At 36.1% G+C, this 19,328-nt stretch overlaps 3 protein-coding genes across 3 annotated transcripts; 1 reads left to right on the forward strand and 2 right to left on the reverse strand.

Moving 5' to 3' along the window:
* The first annotated feature begins 5,295 nt into the window (after window positions 1-5,295).
* LOC113783089 (stearoyl-[acyl-carrier-protein] 9-desaturase, chloroplastic-like) lies at window positions 5,296-9,462 on the forward strand. Its single transcript, XM_027329121.1, has 3 exons — window positions 5,296-5,707; window positions 7,636-8,140; window positions 8,612-9,462. The coding sequence occupies exons 1-3, from the start codon at window positions 5,580-5,582 to the stop codon at window positions 9,170-9,172; spliced, it is 1,194 nt and encodes a 397-aa protein (XP_027184922.1). The 5' UTR covers window positions 5,296-5,579; the 3' UTR covers window positions 9,173-9,462.
* Window positions 9,463-10,058: 596 nt separating this feature from the next.
* Window positions 10,059-10,973, reverse strand: LOC113782937. Its single transcript, XM_027328918.1, has one exon. The coding sequence runs from the start codon at window positions 10,860-10,862 to the stop codon at window positions 10,284-10,286; it is 579 nt and encodes a 192-aa protein (XP_027184719.1). The 5' UTR covers window positions 10,863-10,973; the 3' UTR covers window positions 10,059-10,283.
* Window positions 10,974-12,231: 1,258 nt separating this feature from the next.
* On the reverse strand, window positions 12,232-19,328 carry LOC113748443 (splicing factor U2AF-associated protein 2). The gene is made up of 14 exons (XM_027291999.1): window positions 19,112-19,328; window positions 18,646-18,759; window positions 18,302-18,436; window positions 18,026-18,222; window positions 17,595-17,783; window positions 17,227-17,319; window positions 17,027-17,065; window positions 16,654-16,743; window positions 16,473-16,575; window positions 16,196-16,276; window positions 15,618-15,694; window positions 15,146-15,226; window positions 13,781-13,872; window positions 12,232-12,688 (listed from the first exon to the last, which is right to left on the reverse strand). Exons 1-14 carry the CDS (start codon window positions 19,128-19,130, stop codon window positions 12,565-12,567), a joined length of 1,434 nt encoding a protein of 477 aa, XP_027147800.1. The 5' UTR covers window positions 19,131-19,328; the 3' UTR covers window positions 12,232-12,564.

Here is a 19,328-nt window from a genome sequence, read left to right on the forward strand (position 1 = left end):
TTTTTATTTGAGAAATTATGAACCAATTTGATGATTTATGACTCCAAGACCTCCCTTAGTTCAGAAGATGATCGCTCTTGTATAGTTTGTTCGGATCCAAGACGCGAAACAAACGACTATTGAGACATCAAACATACAATAATTTAATCACAAACAAGTCACAAGCATGAAAGATAAATGACTGACAAAATTTAACGCTGTTTGACTCTATTATTGAGTCTATGTCCATTGAGAGAAATCAATTATTTATTATGAGAGGGAAACATTAATACAACCTGAATTCAAATCCAACTTTTGTATATCATCTCTTATATCTCAGGACCCTTTCTTACCCCATGTGTAAAGCTACATGTCGCCCTTGTGTGCTACTTTATGGTATGCCAACCCCCACTTATTTATAAGCTCAATTATTTGGTCAACATCTAAGTAATAACAGGAAATAACTCCCAATTCTTAAACTCATACAAATGGGAAATTCTTTAGTTACTATTTCATGTAACTAAAATCAATTAGAAAACTAGTTATTTCCACACAAAATAAAAAATCTGACTAAAAAAAATTAAGCCAATTTCCTAACACAGTTCACTAGCCTGTTGTGTTTTTTTGGCGAAAAATGATTTTGTACCGATAAAACATGTACTACTTTAGGTAAAATAAGAAGAAAAGTTCATCCAAATCTAAAGTAAACATGTACTACTTTAGCCAATTTAATTTCAACAGACAAATCTCGCCATCAAAATTTTTGATGAGAAAAGGTTGCGCAATCAATAAATGAGGACAAACCGAATACTTGAAAAATCGAGAACAGAAAAGTTGCTTGGTACACATGAGGCTTTGAAAAACACCGATTACATTACACATCTTCATCAATGATGAAGATTTGATCGGCTATCGCCTAGCTTTATGATGCACAAGTTTGAAAACTGTGGAATCGGCGCCGCAGGTGAACCGTTGAGATGATGTATTTCATTTTTCACATGAGAGTGTTGTAAATTGTGCACATTGCATAAGATAATTTAAGATGATCAAACTTGAAATCTACAATTTTGCCGACCATATTTGCATTGTTTGGATGAATGTGACTAATAATGGGTTAAAAGGCAATGACGATTATCAGTACAATTTTATTCATTTAAACAAAGGTCCCGTTCGAATTGCTATTTTTAAAAATTTTTGTAAAAAAATATATTATAGCGATTTGATGTACGTAGAGTAAAAAAATAATTAAAAAAAATGTGTTTACGAAAACGTAAAAATTTTTCAACGAAAAATCACAAGTCTTTTTGTTCAACCATGTGAATCATTTCGAAAACAATAAAAATAACATAGAACATTTTTTGTGAAGTCCAAAGATATTCAACGATGTATATCATATAATCTGATCCTTGACCATAACCTAACCCTGGTTATGGCTGATTATTACAAATTTACAGTTTGGCTTGGGACTATTAACAGTGCGGTGTAAGCCAGATTCAATTGCCTAGGACTAGTGATGCAATATTAAAGGCTTTGCAAAGAGAAAATTTTGGATAGCTTTTCAAAAAAATCTAACAAATTTGTAATTCGGAGAATTTGGTGCTTATCAATTGTTGTACTCTTTTTTTTTTATCAGCAACGATACATTTGTATAACCTACTTTATCCTAATCTAGGAGAGAGGGGGAGCCTAAGGAAGCTGTGATAGAGGACCAGTGGGTATACAGATCCAACTAGACCAAGAGAGTGATCTGACACAATTCTTAAATTTTTTTCGCTACCTACAATTCAAGGAGGAACTTAAGCCCTCCCTGATGGCCACTGAGCCATTGGCCCAGTGGTTAGTTCCATCAGTGCAAATGTTATCAATTGTTGTACTTGGTGACCGCTCATCAATCAGTACAAGATTAAATAGTTGAAACCGATAGCTAATGCCAGAATTCAACTTTGAGGGGCCGGGACACTTCCAGAACCCGACAGACATAATTCCTCTATCCTGCTACAGTTGTGAAGAAAAGGATACTTGAGAATGGGGCTCCTAAAATTTTGAGAGTTTGGCCAAAACCGAGTGTCCTTTTTAATGCAAGAAGTAAAAAGAAACTAGGAAAATAGATGGCAAAAATGAAATGGTTCTAATCCAATGATATGTGGTACTGTGCTCGTTATCATGTTTGAAATTGAGATGCAAATACTTGCGGTGAGGAATGGAAAGTAGGGGTTAATATCTTATAACTTTATTAGTGTGGGGCTGGGATGTAAAATTTTCAAAGTTTTAGGGTTGCACCTAGGGTTACAAACGAATTAAGTCCCTTGCAAGTCACTTCGGTAAAAGTTCGACTCAAGGTCGAGTCGAAATTGAACCCACTAAGTCGAGCCATTGAACTCAAGCTGACTATAGAGAAACTCAACTCGTTAGTTTGCAAGCCAACTCGAACTTATACACATACACACAGATATATATATATATATATATCTATATTATTTTTTATTTTTTAAGTTCGATTAGGCTCAATCTCGAATTCGACTAGATTCGAATTTAAGGTCTAACAATTTCAATTACCTTTTCCAAAGTTTGCAATATTACATTTATCTCTTCTAAAGTTAAGATTTTGATAATAAAATCAGTTCGAGTCTGAAAAAGTACCATTAAGAAAGTACTTTGAGGAAAAAGGTGAAATTTTGATTTCACAAATACCCCTTATACATACATATGTATAAGTTGTGTTAGTAAAATGAAATTATGTTAACAAAAATGAGGGGAGGTAAGTGCAAACAACAAAGAGTAAAAAAATAAGTACCAACTAACTTTCTTTACGAAGTTGAATCAACGGCTAGTGCACTGGAGTATAGGTGGGAAAATGGTGGTTTTGCCTAGATTTTGCGAGTTGAAAATGAAGCATAGGTGCATAAACTATGGCCTCTTCAAGCTACAGGGAGAATCATGAAATTCACCCACATGATTCTTGATTTGTCAAAACTTGAATTTAATTTGATTCTAGGGGGGCTAGAAATAGGATAGTTTACCAAGATGAGCTGCTTTGGCTCTTGGCGTTAGGCCTAACTCTGAACTGATGAAAGAGGTGAAGTGGCTGGTGAGAGAGTGTTTAGGAAGAGTAGGGAGAATTGGAAGCCAAGATGTGAGTGGGGTTTTGTATACATCATTTGGGTTTTATGTTTTTTTAGGACTGTTGTTTAAGTAATTAAAAATCATTTTGTACTGACTTACAATACATCGACTAGCTCAAGTATTTAAAAAAAATTCGTCTAAATTTAGAGTAAATCTTATATACACTGATAGTGTATACACTATCACCGTTTGATTTATTACATGCGTGCAAAAGTTGAATTTCAAATTTAAATTTTGCATAGTTGTCATTCATTCAACGTTGACAGTGTATACACTGTTAGTGTATGAAAGATTAATCCCCAAATTTAATGCATTGAGATAGATATTTAGCCAATATAACTTCAACTGACAAATTTCACCATCAAAAGAAAGGGTTGCACAATCAATAACTGAAAGTACTAACCGGTAAGCAAGGCAAAATAGCTGCATGCGTAGAAAATGGCTTTTCTATTATTGATTCTTTTAGTTTTAACTCTACACATGCAAGATGCAAAATGATCAATAATGATGTTTCATCTGTTAACAACGTTGGAGTAAGATCTATGCACAAGTTTGTCATAACCTGCCGAAGGAGCGGTGCAGCTGCAGCCACCTCAAACAAGCAGGGGCCAAACTTGGCTGCTATATTTCAATAGTTCCCAAAATAAAAAAAAAGGGCATTTAGTTGTGACAAAATTAGATGTATTTCATTTTTCACATGATGTACGAAATTCAAATGAGAATGTTGTGAATTATATACATTAATATAAGGCGATTTAAGAATCTATAATTTACTCAACATAATTTGCATTGTGTGGATGGTTATGACCAAAGGCGGGTTTCGGGGAATTATGTAAATACGTTTACAGTGAAAGTTTTTCATAATACAATTTTGCAGTGTGATATATGAAAAACGTTCTTAAAAAAATATTAAATTCATAATATAATATATAAAAAACACTCTTACAAATATCTAATTCATACAAACCGTTAGATAAGAGTTACATACAAGTTTAATTGAGTTACTTACAATTTAATGGAATCAAACTTGACTTGAATTCGTTAAATAAAGCTCGAATTCGAATTAAATTGAGCACCAGGCTTATCTAATAGCCTAATCAAATCATTTGAAATCAACTGAGACTTAATCAACACCAATTAAAGTCGATCTTTAGATCCAGTTAGCTCTAGCAATTACGAGGTGGTTGGATGCATTTAGAACCCCAAGCCACCCGGTTAAGGAACACCATAAAGGCTACTCCAAGGCCGAATTCATGGTTCAAATCTCAACCTCATACATACACTTGGAACATCTCCGGTGGACAGACTCATTACATGCCACCCACCGTGTGGCCGACTGGCTGTGTAATGCTCATCATTCTGATGATGCGTGTAATGTTGCTTGAAAAGAGAATTGGTGAGCCCTTTTTGAGGTATTACATATTTGTTTAATAATTACATAATTATTTTTTAGAAAATAATAATATATTATTTTTGAGAGATAGAAAAAGATATGTTGTTCAAACTCAGAAATTAATAATATTACTTTTTAAAAAATAAAAAATTCAAAAGGTAAAAAATTTAATGAAAGTCAATAATTTATTTTTTAAAAATAACAAAATTATATTTTGAAAAATTACTTTATTTATTTATGGGATATGAGTTGTGCATTATTAAAATAAATGTTTGATTTGATTATGGATCTATACTATTATACCGTGTGGAGTGTAATCCATCGTAAATGAGAGTACAATAAAAAGAGTAGACAGTTACACACAATTCTGGCATAAAGAGTGTAATCACACTAATGCCCTTTGTATAGTGCTGTGTTTTGGAAATTAACCCCCAAAACCGGGAGTTGAGTTTCACCCTTACCCGAAAATCGAACGAGACAAAAGTTGATTTTTGCAGGAAACACTTGGGAAATTTCACAATTAGCCAAGGGAAATGACATTCGACAAACTTTTTAGCTCCTCACGCACCTGTGTGATGCTATTCGGGCTAGATGACAAGCATGTATAGAGGCACAAGCTGTGCACAAAAAAAAAAGGGAAAAGATATAATATGGGGAAAAAAAAGGGCAATTTAGAAATTTGATTAAAAAAATTGTAGGTAATTCCCAAACCAACAACGTTATTGACTCAATTAACTCGAGAGCACATTGTTTATGTCTCTTAATATATAGAACACTTGCCCTGTTTCAGCCCACTGTTTTCTCCATTTCTGTGCTGTCCGTCCGTCTCTCCTTCCCAACGATCTAAACCATCACAATTACTCCTCCTCACTTAAATACTAATCACTCATCACTTCCTTTCTCTTGCCCCCTCCATTCTATTCCTCTCAGCCTTTTGTTTTCTTTGTCAATTCTGCCTCTCTTTCACCAATTCCAACTGCTAGAGCGCCTTCTATAAAGCACTCGTTCTTACAAACACAAACCGTTTCCTTTTTCAGTCAGAGAAAGAAAGCATCGACATAGGAGTTATCGAAACTAGTCTGATATGGCATTGAAACTCAATGCTGTGAGCTTCCCAACCAGCAAGGTGTCTGCATTCCCAAATGGGTCTCGCCCCAGCAGATCTCATAACAGAGTTTTCATGGCGTCCACTCTTCATTCCCCTTCTTCTCTGTGAGTCGCTCATCCGTTTTTCTTTTTCACCTCTTCTCCATTTTTTTTTCTTTCTTGCAAAACGTGAATGCTGTCTTTTTAATTAAGAAATGGTTTTTAAGCCTTGTTTGTTGAATGGATTTACTCTGATATGTATGATTTCAATTAAAATTTCTATAACGGTGTGTATGTCTGAGCCAGCATTTTTGTTTGAATAAGCTAAAAGGGGTGATGATCAAGATTCAAGGACGGTTTTTTATGATAATTTTTTGACTTGGGTTTATCTTTAAATCAGTTTCAAACATCCCCCAACTGATTTTATCGGAGCTTTTTTGACCAAAATAAATATTACGCGTGCGACCATTTTTTTTGAGTAACATGAAATGGTTGATGATCAAGATTCAAAAATGAATCTTTATCATATTTTTCCATCTGGGCTTGTACAGCAACCCGTTTTAAACGTCTTGTATTTGATTTTGTCCAATTACTTCACAATCTGATTGAAACCTCGAAGACCTCTCTCTCCCATTTGTTTTTTTTTTTTTTAAATTTATTTTATGTATTTTCATGTCTCCGTTGGTGTATGTATTCAACTTGTATCAATGCATGCATGGTTGCCCCTCTATCTTTGTCAGATTTTTTTTATAATTTTTTTCGCTTTCTCTTGTTTCAATTAATTTATTTATCCGTATTAGTTTAATTCAATGTCTATTTATATTTTTCAAATCTGCATATGTTGTCTGTGCTGGTCTCTATGTCAATAGATTTCTTCAGGAAGGTGCTAATACAAATTATGTATTTCAATGCTATGAATGTTGATCCAACCTTAGTTGTACGATTAGTGAATCAAAATTAGGTTTGACCATGCAGTCTTTGAAGTTTTTGTTCTTTTCTAAACATATGTTTTCGTGTTATTCACAACAAATCGTTAGTCCTTGTCAATACTTGAAACAGTGGTCCTGAAAATATAACCCCACTAGCTCCTTTGAGTTGCAAAATGAAGTAATTCTTAACTCAGTCTCTGCAGTGGTGGTCCTCATGTAAAGGTACTAGCTTCTGAGAGAAAATTCAAAGTGAAGTAATTCTTGTACTTGTATTATTTTCATATGTTAAGCAGTGAAAATAAGATTTAAGTTATCAATTTTGTGTTATTCTGATTAATGGTTGTTTTTCTTGCTCTCTTTTGGTTTGGGCCCTCCATTTGTGCTTGGTATATAATCTTTGCTGTTGCGATTATATAATCTTTATGTTATCTTTCTGTCACTTTTTTTGTTGTATTTTAGGGTTATAGCAATGATTTTCACTTGTTTGTTGTTTCTTCATTGCAGGGTTCCTAACTTGATGATTTTTCTAAATGTAGCTCTGACTTTTAGTTTATGCTTGTATCTGTTATGGTTGTTGGTCTACATTGTCCTGTTTCTTCTCTGACTGAAACTAACGAAACTTTTAATATTTTTCTTGTCGGTTTTCTGCTTACAACTTTTTTTTTTTTTTGCTAAACATCTTGTTGGTCCCACGAAGATAAAATTAAGAATAATACGGACAAAAGATATTTGGGTTATCCTTGAAACTTGCAACTTGGTCGTTACTGGCTCCTAGTTTTCTGCAAGCGGTATATTTGACCTGTATCTGTGATGTTGGTTTGGAGTACACTATTATTGGCCTTCTAAAGATCGTGTATACCTGTGTAAAAGCTTGCCAATTGAGTGATGCTTCTTGTTACCCTGCATCATCTTCCCATCTCCCCATCCCAAGATTCGGACTTTCTGCTTCATTTTCGCTTTCTGAACTCTCAACCAGTTATTGAGTTCTATGTACAGTTTATATCTGATCTTTCAAGGCTGGAAAGAATGGAGATTTTTTTTTCTTGATTTTGTTTAAGTTTTGTTGCTTCTATGGTTTAAGTTTTGTAAAAGAATGCTTTAAACTCAAATGCCATTTGGATATAGGGATGTTAAGACTGTGAAGAAGCCTTTCACCCCACCAAGAGAGGTGCATGTTCAAGTGACTCATTCAATGCCACCAGAAAAGCGCGAGATTTTCAAATCTCTGGATGGTTGGGCTGAGAAGAACATTTTGGTGCTACTAAAGGATGTTGAGAAATCATGGCAGCCCAGTGATTTTCTCCCAGACCCTGCCTCTGAAGGATTTGAGGAACAGGTAAAGGAACTGAGGGAAAGATCCAAGGAAATTCCTGATGACTACTTCATCGTGTTGGTTGGAGATATGATTACTGAGGAAGCACTTCCAACTTACCAGACTATGCTTAACACTCTTGATGGAGTTCGAGATGAAACTGGTGCCAGTCCTACTTCTTGGGCAGTTTGGACTAGGGCATGGACTGCTGAAGAGAATAGGCATGGTGACCTTCTCAACAAATATCTCTTTCTTTCTGGAAGGGTGGATATGAAGCAAATTGAAAAGACTATCCAGTACCTGATCGGTTCTGGGATGGTAATATCTTGCTTCTTTTACTTTTGCATTTCTACACTCATTACAACTATGGAGTATGGAGACTAACTCCCTGTTGGAGCTCCAATGCAAGCCTCTGTAGGGTTTGAGGCATGCATTTTGTTCAAGTTTAATACAGGCATATGCTAATACTGAATGATGTGATGGCCCTGCTGCTTCTTGAATGGCATTGATGTATATAGCTTTCGTTATGTTGTCATGTACTTAGTATTCTATGTATGGTGCTCTTTTAATACCATAGTAATGCCATTCTGTCTTTTTGTTTGGTTGGGTACCAAGAAAAACTCCTGTCTATTTACACAGGGTTAATGCACATGTACAAAGTGGCATCAGCTGAGGGTTTACTTAAGCTGCCGTTCCTTTTGGTTCATTTTGCATAGTATGCATTCTTGAAAGTCCCCTATTTTATAGTTAAATACTCTTTTGACCGTTGTATCCCATCTTTGAATTTAGGACCCTCGCACAGAAAACAACCCCTATCTTGGTTTCATTTACACCTCGTTCCAGGAGCGGGCAACTTTCATTTCCCATGGGAACACTGCCAGGCTTGCCAAGGAATTCGGCGACCTGAAACTGGCACAAATATGTGGGACAATTGCTGCAGATGAGAAGCGCCATGAAACTGCATATACCAAGATCGTTGAGAAGCTATTTGAGATTGACCCAGATGACACTATGGTGGCCCTATCAGACATGATGAGGAAAAAAATCTCAATGCCCGCACACCTGATGTATGATGGCAGGGATGACAACCTCTTTGAACACTTCTCTGCTGTAGCACAGCGCCTTGGAGTCTACACTGCCAAGGACTATGCAGATATTTTGGAGTTTCTGGTTGGAAGATGGAAAGTGGAGAAATTGACAGGCCTTTCCAGTGAGGGGCGTAAAGCTCAAGATTATGTATGTGGGCTGGCACCAAGGTTTAGAAAATTGGAGGAGAGAGCCCAAGCAAGGGCGAAGCAGGCATCAGCTGTTCCCTTTAGCTGGGTTTTTGGTAAAGAAATCATGCTTTAAAAGCCCAGCATGAAAAGATCTATTTTCTGAGGAGCACTGAAGCAGGCATCATCCAGTATTTGCTTTTCTTTTTCCCCCCCACCAGTGTCTGTTTGGGAGTATTGAGTATTAGAAATAGTTGCAGGATTGCTTGTAGTGACTAAGTTAAATAGTTTTTCTGTTTTCTGTCAAAAGATGGTTTGTTAGCTAAAATGAGTATGTGGGAACCTTGTATATACACTTGGCTTTATATCGGAACTGTGTTACAAAAATATTTAATTGGGCATATGTCTTTACCTTGGCTCTTTGAAGACTTAATGTGATTCAGGAACTTTGGGCAGTGCAGACTACTCATGGCTCGTTTTAGACTGAATCAATCTGAGCTTCTTGTTGGAAGACCCATGGTTCCCCCTCCTGCTCTTGTAGCAGCAGTTAATAGGTAAATGCAGCCATGAACTTAAAATTGATCTTTTAAGTTCAATATGCTGCTGCTAATCAATATTCTTCAGCAGTCATCAATGCGTATATTTTTCGGTTCTTAATTTCCTAGAGCACTAGAGCTGACAAGGTCGGAGACCCTAAAGAAAACTTGTTCCTGAAAGGTTTTACTCAAAACCCATAAAAACAAACAAGTATTGTAATTTTGGAGAATTAGATATTGTCCGCTTTTTCCTCTAGTACTTTTTCTGGTTTGATGTTTTGTTGCCGTTTTACAGGGCCCTTCTACACAACTAGCATATTGTCCCCTTCGCACTAGAGTTGATGTTTGGTTTGATGTTTGTTAAAGAATAAAGTAACATCTAATTTCTCATCTAATTTCTACAATGTTTTCCCAGAAGGACAACATTGATTTGAGAAAATCCAAACACACATATATTTCTCAATAATGAGACTCACAAAAAACCAATCAAAAAGTTGCAGAATTGCAACATTCCCTTCACAATGGGGTACGCACAGAGTGTAGAAATGCAGAATCATATGTAGTAGATATCTTATAGTAGCATAGTGCAATCATTTGCAACTACATCTCATAAAATTATTCAATCCCCTAAAAACCAATAAAAGAATCAATTCATTAACTGCATCAAGCAACAAAGTTTAACATATCTCCAACATATGATTTTCCAACTAGTTAGACCTGGAATGGCCATGGCCAATCCTTCAAATCCTCCTGATCTTGAACCTTAGCACTTCTCCTCATCCCATTTGTTCCACTAGCACCACCATTACTACTATCACCATCTGCATAAACGAAATACTTCAAGAAAAATGCAAGCGTTAGAACCACCCACTCTAGGCAGAAAATTGCAACGCACAATCCCCCACTCAGTTTAAGTATCAAGGCAGCATCATCTTCCCTCACATAGGACTTCAAATTTCCAAGAAAATCGCTGGTTCTCGTGAAGATAAGAACTGAAACAGAGCCTTGGAAGATTGCGGTTAAAACTGTAGAAACCATGTGAGTTCCATACCATTTTCCTGCACCAGAGGAAGCCGCTGCACAGCCGGAAATCGCCCCTGCTATAGTCAAGATGTGGAGGAGAATCAAGAAGAATCCGCAGAGAGATGGGATTAGTCTAAGAGAGAGAGTTAGGAAAGTGCAACTGGAGGCTGCACCTATTAAGATGTAGTTGCAGAAAAGGAAAACTTTGAGAGTATGGTGTTGGGAATGGGACTCATTGGATGAACTGTTGCTGATTGAAAAGCCCATTTGTATATTTTTCTGCAATTGGTCGTCTTCTTCTTATGAGATTCGCGAGACTCAGGGATATGGGATTTTGGAAGTTAGGCAAATGATGTTGGATTCAATGCAAATGAAGTCTGTTCTGGAGAGGGTGGAGCTGAAGAATATGAAGTAGATATAGTGAGAGAAAAGGCTGCAACGGCTATGTTTTCAAATATGACCGTTGCGAATTGTGAGAAGTATAAAAAAGAATAGATGGAACGGTTCATTTGTTACCGTTGCCGTGTTACTATGTCCTCTTCCGTCTTTCCTAGTTTCGTTTCTTACTCTCTCTCTTTTCTTTCTTTTCCCCTTTTTCCTTTGATACTCTTTTCAGTGTTTGGTTATATTTGTTATTTGCCCTTCATCAAAAGCAAATTATACATTTAGACATCTAAAAGATGATGTATATCCAAGTATAAAGTTTTGGGGAGCAAGAGTTTTATTATTATATGGGATATATTACGTCAACAATTTCATTCAGAATTTGACCTATCAATATGTGCTAAATACATTTTTTTTCTACATTATAGACTTACTTATTGGGAAAATTCTATGGTCTTTTTTGAATACCATTTCATTAATTTTTATCTCTCACTAAAGATAATAGTTTAAATTTTAAATGCTTTAACAATGTTTAATCTAGGGGTCAATAACACTTCTTTTACTATTCAACGATGAATTTCACTTGTAGATATGATATTCAAAAGGACTGTAGAATCTCCCTACTTATTAAGCAAAAGAAAGTGATTAATTGCTCACAATTAGTTTCAAATATGGTGATTCCATGTCTATTTTGCTATCTATTGCAATTACACTTCTTCCATGTGATAAATTACATATGACCCTCCATAATTTTACATGATATCTGATGACCCTTTTAACGTTTCAAAATAATCACATAACTCTTGATTTTATGTAAAGTGAAAAATATACTGAATACATAATCAACTATGTCATAAACCAAATAAACTTTAAAAATGCTTGTACTGAAATTATAATGTCCACTTAACCCCCTTATAATTTACATAAACATCCACTTTATCCTCTCGTAATTTTTTCATTTATCCATGCAACCCCCTTATGATTTTGTACAAGGTGATTAAATCATCGTTTGATTTAACATTTAACTAACGACACTACTGATATTTCAACTAACGACGTTACATAACCTATCCGCTATAGGAGGGTGAAGTAGATATTTGAAAACATTAGAAAGGTTATGTGATAATAGACAAAACCATACGGAGGCTATTAGTAATTTACCCTCATAAAATTCATTATTATTTCAAAACTGCAAGTAGAAAAAACTAGAAGAAAAATCACTGTAAGGGTCCAAAACTAGACAGCTAGGGCAGAGTCAAGAGAATAAGCCATAAATATATCTCTCAATATCAACAGTAACTATCCTTGTAGTCCGAGTGGAAAACAGGACATCAGATTCCCAGTTTCTCGACAAATATCAGAAAACCTTTTCTCAACATACAAAGAAACCGTAATGAATGTGCAAGACAGTCACTGCCTGCAAAACCACTCTGTAGCATTGATACAAGGATAAAAACCAGCATTAGTTTCTACTTGTTTGCACTAGAAGAAGTTCGTCATGATCATGTACAAGCTCCTTTTTCTGGATTCTACAAAGAGGTTAATCACTGTTGCGTTGAGGCAGTACACGAGAATAAAAGACACCTCAATCAGTTTCTAGTTCAGCTCCAAACTGCTCCAACCTATCAGCTTCTGCTTCCAAATCCCGTACCAAAGCATGGTTAACAGATCCATCATCCTCACTAGCATGTATCTGTCTCTTACCAAACCTGAAAGGAAACCCACCATCAGAATAACAGACTGAAAACAAAAAAAAATTTCCTTCTCCCCAAGAATGGACATTCTACCATAACCAACATATTTCCAAGTTGTTCGATCTTGCATTGCAAAACAGAGTAGCTATGCAAGTAAAAGTGCTCTAGAAGTTCACTCCATTTTCCAGGTGAATCAAGCCAAAAACCCATACAAGAATCCAAGCACAGAAAGCGTCTACTGTGTGTAAGCAACGTATTACGGTTCACAAAAAAATCAGATTAGCAGTAAATAAACAAAATCAAAGTCCCTTCCCCTGTATCTTTTGCAAACCCCCTAAATGCTTAATTCACCACCATTTTCCGTCTTGACTACAGAACTGTACTTAGCTCAAGCAGGGAACTTATTGCACCAAACAAAGGGTTTTTCCTGCACCCCTTCCTAAATCTTGTTCGGGAAAGCTGCTACAACTTTTGTTACCCACATCACCACATGGCAGCTATTCTCAACGGAATGTTAACCTCAGGGCTCATGGTCACATAGTCTTTATGTTCAATATCACCAATACGGACATTTCATTTATCACAAAAAGGAATATCTAAAAATGCAGGTACTTTTTGCTTAAAATTAACCTTCGACAACTCAAAAACTATACTGCAGCAATAGTGGACTTCCTTTTCCTTTTCCTTTTCTTTGGTGTAAAAATGTGAATAAGGTATTTAACATAGAATCTTAAGCAGAAGGAGACCAGAAGACACAGAACAAAGGAAAGTAGAAATAAGGAAAAACTTGATTCACAGGGTGGTGAAAAAAAAAAAGCAATGAAGATGACTTAGAAATGCTATCATAAGTTATCAGGTCTTGCGTACGAACAAAATATCTTACATGTGCTCTGTTCTTTTCAAGAAAATCAAAAACATGCAACTTAGAGGTTAATGTTCTTGATTGAATGAATACTGTAGCATCAGCTCCCAGATCTAAAGATTACACATGCTTACTATGCATTACTTCGGCTGTTATAACCTTTTACTACTATAATTAGGTTTATTATAACAGCAAACTTAATGATCAAAAAATAACTTGAAAATTTTCAAGCACAGAAACATTACCATCGTCCATTCATCAACTCAATGCACTTCAGAGCATCCTTTCTGTCCTTAAATTTGACTAAAATAACACCCTGAGGGTGATTCTCACACACCTACAAACAGAAAACGAAAAAACATGAGCAATGTCTATCCGCACATCGAATAGCAGTCTCAGAGAATCAAAGCAGAAGTTCTAAAGAAACAAACTTTTCTGGCAAAAATAAGAGATAGGAAAAGACAAGATTACTGACCACATACAATTAGCAAACCAAGAGAAAACAAAAAGGGAAATCACAAATATAATCCCTAATCTTTGGAGCTGTCCATGACCATGACATTTCACTTTGAACACATACAACCTCAAATTGTCTGTTTATCCTGATTGAGCCTGGTTTTTCCCTGTCTCAATAAAACAGAGGTGAAGGTTCCTTTATACCAACACACAAAAAGTGCTCCAAGTGCTCTTCATTTTGGGAGAAGTATGCTGTTGGAGCATCCAACACCAAAATGACATTACTTACAGAAGTGGAGTCGTCCTCTAGAATGACATCCATGTACCATGTTATTGGCATGTTGCTGCTGAAACCAATGGTTGACACTAGCAGGAAGTTGAATATTTTTGCCAAATATATGCAAAGATAGTCTTATTGGACCCCCATTATAAGTCTTTAATGACTTCAAAATGTATCATTTTGCTTTCAAAACCTCCTGAAAATCAACATTTCTCACAGATGGAAATATGATCACCCAATTTGTCACACCATTCATTCATTCAATTAAAGCAACTCAAATGAGAAACTCGTTCAACACTAGGATACTTCTGACCCTGTTTGCATATCACTATTCACTAGCGTCTCTAAAGTGATGGAAAAATGAACTCAGCCCATAATCATGCACCTCATCAATGGGCAAAAGAACCAAACAGTACATTTATCATCTTACAAACAACTTGTTTTATCAAGATAACAAATATCAGCCATTCATGACTGGATATAAGAGTAAACACTAGGCCTCAAACGAAAACTCATTTCCTTAGATCCATGCGTACAACAATCCACAACATCATGCAATGTATTAAAGAGTTTAATACAAGATAGGAGCAACAGGTGAATTTAACTCGTATATAATAATCCCTAAAGATATTTTTCTAGCCTTAAAAAGCATAGAAAGAAGAAAAAGTACCATTACTAAAGATGTTTAGAGTGATAATGTTAATCTACTAAAAGTTAAGATTACAAGTTCAGTAAAACTTTAGCAAGGCAGAAAGTACATAACATACTGCATCATCAAAATACACACACCGAGGAAAACAAATGCACAACTTGTAGGCTGACAAGAACATAATCAAGCAGGTCATTGACACTTGGCCGGAACCATAACAGATACCTTTACTGACTCCAACGGACCAAGCTTTGTACACTCATCTCTAACATCTTCCTCCAATTCAGAACGTAAGTTCTCATCAGCCTATCAAAAACAGGAATTTGCAACTTAAAGCAGATTACAGACCCAAAAGATAATTTAACATAGCAACTGATAAAAAATGCAATCAGAGAAGCACAAATGAAGCAGCTTCAAATGTGATTAGACCCAACAACGAGGGCAAGGTTAAATTCTCATCCAAATATTAAAACGTTATAAATAGCCCAGAAAAGCTTTAAACAGTAAAATGTCTCCTTTTTTTGGTATAATAATTAACCTAATTGGAAATGTCCATGATTCTGAGCAAACATTTTAGTTCTCCCTATAAATATAAATTAGGTAATATCCAACAATTATCAAATAATGACTGCCAATTGAAGTATTCAGCAATAGTATATAATAAAACGATGAGGAGAAGATATGCTTTTAGCAGTACCCTGATTTCATCGGGGGTGAACATATACCGCAGAATTACTGTAGCTGGAATCAACAACTTGGCATCATCTAGACCACCTAGCAACAAAAACAAATAAAAAACAAATCCAAGAACATAAAAGTGGCATCAAGATAATCAATGATGCAGCAGGCGAAAAAGAGAAGCATGTTACATAAAGTTAACGTGCAGAAATAATGTAACAGCAATGTCCATAATATTTGGCGCAGTCATGTTAGAATTGACTCGAAGTGCTACATATAAATTCAATATTCTTTACTTTTCCTTTTTGTTAGTTCCTTGGGTAACACAATTCACTTTGATTACAAATCCTATATTCAGGGTCTTTACAAATTCTGATTGCGAGCTTAAAGCAAGTGATAAGTGAAAGAGCCTAAAGAATGCAATAGCAAACTTATCCTCCCCCCCTTCCCCCCTCCCTGGTGCAAAAGAAAAAGGGAAAAAAAAAAGAACCCCCAAAACTAAAAGGAAAAATTATTTGGAGAAAGAGCACCAAGTTATAATTTTCTGTTTCCCAAATATGTCCATAAGAAAGTAAAAATGTGAAAGAAAAACTCTACCCCAGCCAAGCATTTTCTGTTCAAGGTGCTGTAGCTTTTTCTTCTTTCTCTTATCCGCTTTCTTCGGTAAGAATGTCTCCCCTGTAAAATCAACAAAGGGTTGTCAAATCAACATGATAAGACACGTAAATCTAGCACAATCCAGCATCCACCATTAAGCAATAAAGTTTATTGTTTGATGTATATATGCTAATTGAACAGTACGATGAATGTAAATCCTATGTATGAAGAACTGTTGTCAGGAGGAAACTTGTCATCCAGATATATTATGTATTACCTTTCTGCTCGAACTTAGCTTTTGTAACAGACATAGGAATTTTGCCACCAGCCCGGAAAGGTGTACCATCCAAAATTTGGATTGCCAGATCTACCGAAGGCTCCTGAATGCACAGCAAAAAGAACGTAAGATCCACAGCTAAAAGGATGCAGAATTCAGTGATACAAATTCCAAATAGTACCTTTAAAAAGGTCACGAGTGCATCCCCCTTTTGCCTACCACTTTCTTTGTCAACATAGATCTTTACACGAGGCTTCTTCATTTCAGGATCCTATACGTCAGAACCATAGGAACTTGTCAAAGAAAAGTTACATGAAGCATCTCAAGTATCTAAGCACCACAAGACAAGATAGCTATGACAAAGTATCATAAGCAACTTAATAGATATCTATACAAAGCAACAAAATTTAATAATTATCCTATAAATAGCTGGATAGCTTAGTAGCCATTGCTTTAAAAACTCACACAGATGCAGGTTAAGGCACAAGGTTGAAAGTAAAAAGATGTATTTTACTGCATCTGAGGATGATTAAGACAATGCAGAGAGGTCTCACCTCCTTTATGATTCCACATTTCGAGAATACTTCTACAACCTGCACAAGATTTCATGTTGGCCACATCCACAGAGGAAATATAAGCTGCTAAAACATTGAAAGGTTCCAAACCAATAAAAGGCATATTGAAATGCTGAATGTTCTTTTTATCAATTCACTAGAAATGCGAGAAACCAAAAGAAACAACATTACTCACTAACCTCATCAACAGTAACATCATCTGGCAACCCAGTTACGTAAACATGTGTATTAACTTTCAACTCAAACCAACTGTCAGGAGGCTTATTTGCTTCCTGCAAATGCATATACTAAATTTAATATGTTGCCACAGAAAAGTGCATCTTCAATATCACAGCATAATAATCAAATAAAATGCCAAATGAGACGTATTCATTATAGATATCACACTAGCATCACTAACAAGTAACATCTGAAGTAGTTATGTCAACAAAATGGTAGAAAATTATAAACCACCCCCTAAATGTTTAACTTTAAAGTTGCCAGGTAGAAGCCAATACCAAATCTAAAGGAACCTAGAGAGAGAGAGAGACAGATAAAGGAGAAAAACCTTTTTCTCAGCGGTTTTCTCAGGCAACTTTCTCTTGCCATTAGGGTTTGCTTCCACAGTATCACTGGTACCCTCGATTTCTTCCTCTACAGGGAAATCATCAGCTTTAATAGTTGGGAAAACTTCCTCTTCTTTAACAAAAATCATATCATCTACACCATAATTGGCAGTATTTTCAGAATTGTCTTCCTGTAACAAAGATAAAAAAAATTAAAATAAAATGGCATAAAAAAAATGCAAAGATAAAGTGCCAATTTGTGCTAATAACCAATGAACAGACTCAAATGCGAAGCTAAAAAACAGGGACTTGACCAAGAAAATGATTCATGACCCTAATAAGATAGTGATATGGGGGAAGAATGCCATCCAAAAATTAACAACTTGCAATAAGAGGAATAAGCAATATATGATTGCAAATAAGATCAACCTACCTGAGGGACCCAAGCTCTAAGCGTCCTATCCCACTTGTACAAAGTGCCATCATCATCAGTAAATTCCTCCTCACCCTCTGGTGGTGTTGAAGGCTTTTCAGGCTCGATAGTTACTGCTTTCTCTGCTTCTGCTTCAGCCTCTCGCACCTCCCTTTGCCATTTTTCAAACTCATCCTCCTCATTGGATGTCTTGGGTACTGCAAATATACAAACTCACGAATTAAAATCAAACACGAGACATCTAATCCCTAAACCCTGTTATAATGTTTCATTTACCAGCCAACTGAATTTGAGCATTTTGCACAGGTAGATCAGTCAACAATCCAGGGACGGAGGACACTGGCTGCCAGTTTGTTGCCCCTTGGAACCACACAAGCGTAGCGTCTGAAAGATACCCGCTGGAGTAATGCTCTGTCCAGGCGACATTAAACAAGCTTAAGTAATTGGTTCAATATCATACAGATGAACCAATTTGCTCCAATACCAAGCCTATTGATTACTTGTACGTACAACTGAAATTCAATAAAATAAGATGGAAACAAAAGGGCAGCTGAGCTGAGAACGAACGAATACCCAATTAAAGAAAAAAACAAAATGCATCCCTAAAAAAGAAGACTCACCTCGCAATTCAGAAGAACTATAAGGGCCTATGGGTTGTTGGTCGGGGCCAAGAACAAACCAAGCCACATCAGTAGCAGAGGTTGCGAGGCTGGTGAGGCCATTGTTTTCTCCATCTGGAATTGACCCAATTGAACCAACTCGTTACTCAGCAACAAAACTTCCAGCATATAAAAGGGATTCTACAAAAGATGAATACTAATACCACATTTCTTCATCAGATACTATCTATAGACAATATACAAAATCATCAAATGTTAAATAATGCACGCATGCTTATGTATTTCAGACACAAAAACCAGGAAAACAACCTAAAGACCTAAGAGTTTGAACACACTAAAGAGTTGAAACCACAACAGGGCTAGATATCAATGAAATTGAACGCTCAGAAACAGTTTTTGAAAAAAAATTCCAAATCCATACAGAGCCATAGTTCTAAAAAGCAAAAGACAGAAGAGAGTTTGGAACCTGGACGCGATGAATCCATAGGGCCTGTGGGTTCTCTTCCTTTTACCTCAACGGGCGAAAATGTTTTCCTTTCTGCAATCTACCGTAGTCTTTCCTGCTCAATTCATAGGACTACACAAACGGCGGTGGCCTGATAGCTCAGTTCTTGAAACGGGTCTTATGCGGGTCGGGTGTCAATTAAGTGCCCCGGCACGAAGCATCAAGAAGTATGCATGTA

The sequence above is a fragment of the Coffea eugenioides genome, chromosome 9, assembly GCF_003713205.1.
Source record: "Coffea eugenioides isolate CCC68of chromosome 9, Ceug_1.0, whole genome shotgun sequence".
Lineage (NCBI taxonomy): Eukaryota > Viridiplantae > Streptophyta > Magnoliopsida > Gentianales > Rubiaceae > Coffea > Coffea eugenioides.

Bases quoted from the DNA above. Each gene is read 5' to 3' on its own strand.
- LOC113782937 (XM_027328918.1), bottom strand. From the start codon at position 10,862: ATGGGCTTTTCAATCAGCAACAGTTCATCCAATGAGTCCCATTCCCAA.
- LOC113748443 (XM_027291999.1), bottom strand. The intron at 16,277-16,472 runs GTAATACATAAT...TTGATTTTACAG, and splicing joins AGCTAAGTTCGAGCAGAAAG to GGGAGACATTCTTACCGAAG. The intron at 15,695-16,195 runs GTAGAGTTTTTC...TTTTGTTGCTAG, and splicing joins ACAGAAAATGCTTGGCTGGG to GTGGTCTAGATGATGCCAAG.
- LOC113783089 (XM_027329121.1), top strand. From the start codon at position 5,580: ATGGCATTGAAACTCAATGCTGTGAGCTTCCCAACCAGCAAGGTGTCT. The intron at 5,708-7,635 runs GTGAGTCGCTCA...ATTTGGATATAG, and splicing joins CTTCATTCCCCTTCTTCTCT to GGATGTTAAGACTGTGAAGA. The intron at 8,141-8,611 runs GTAATATCTTGC...CTTTGAATTTAG, and splicing joins ACCTGATCGGTTCTGGGATG to GACCCTCGCACAGAAAACAA.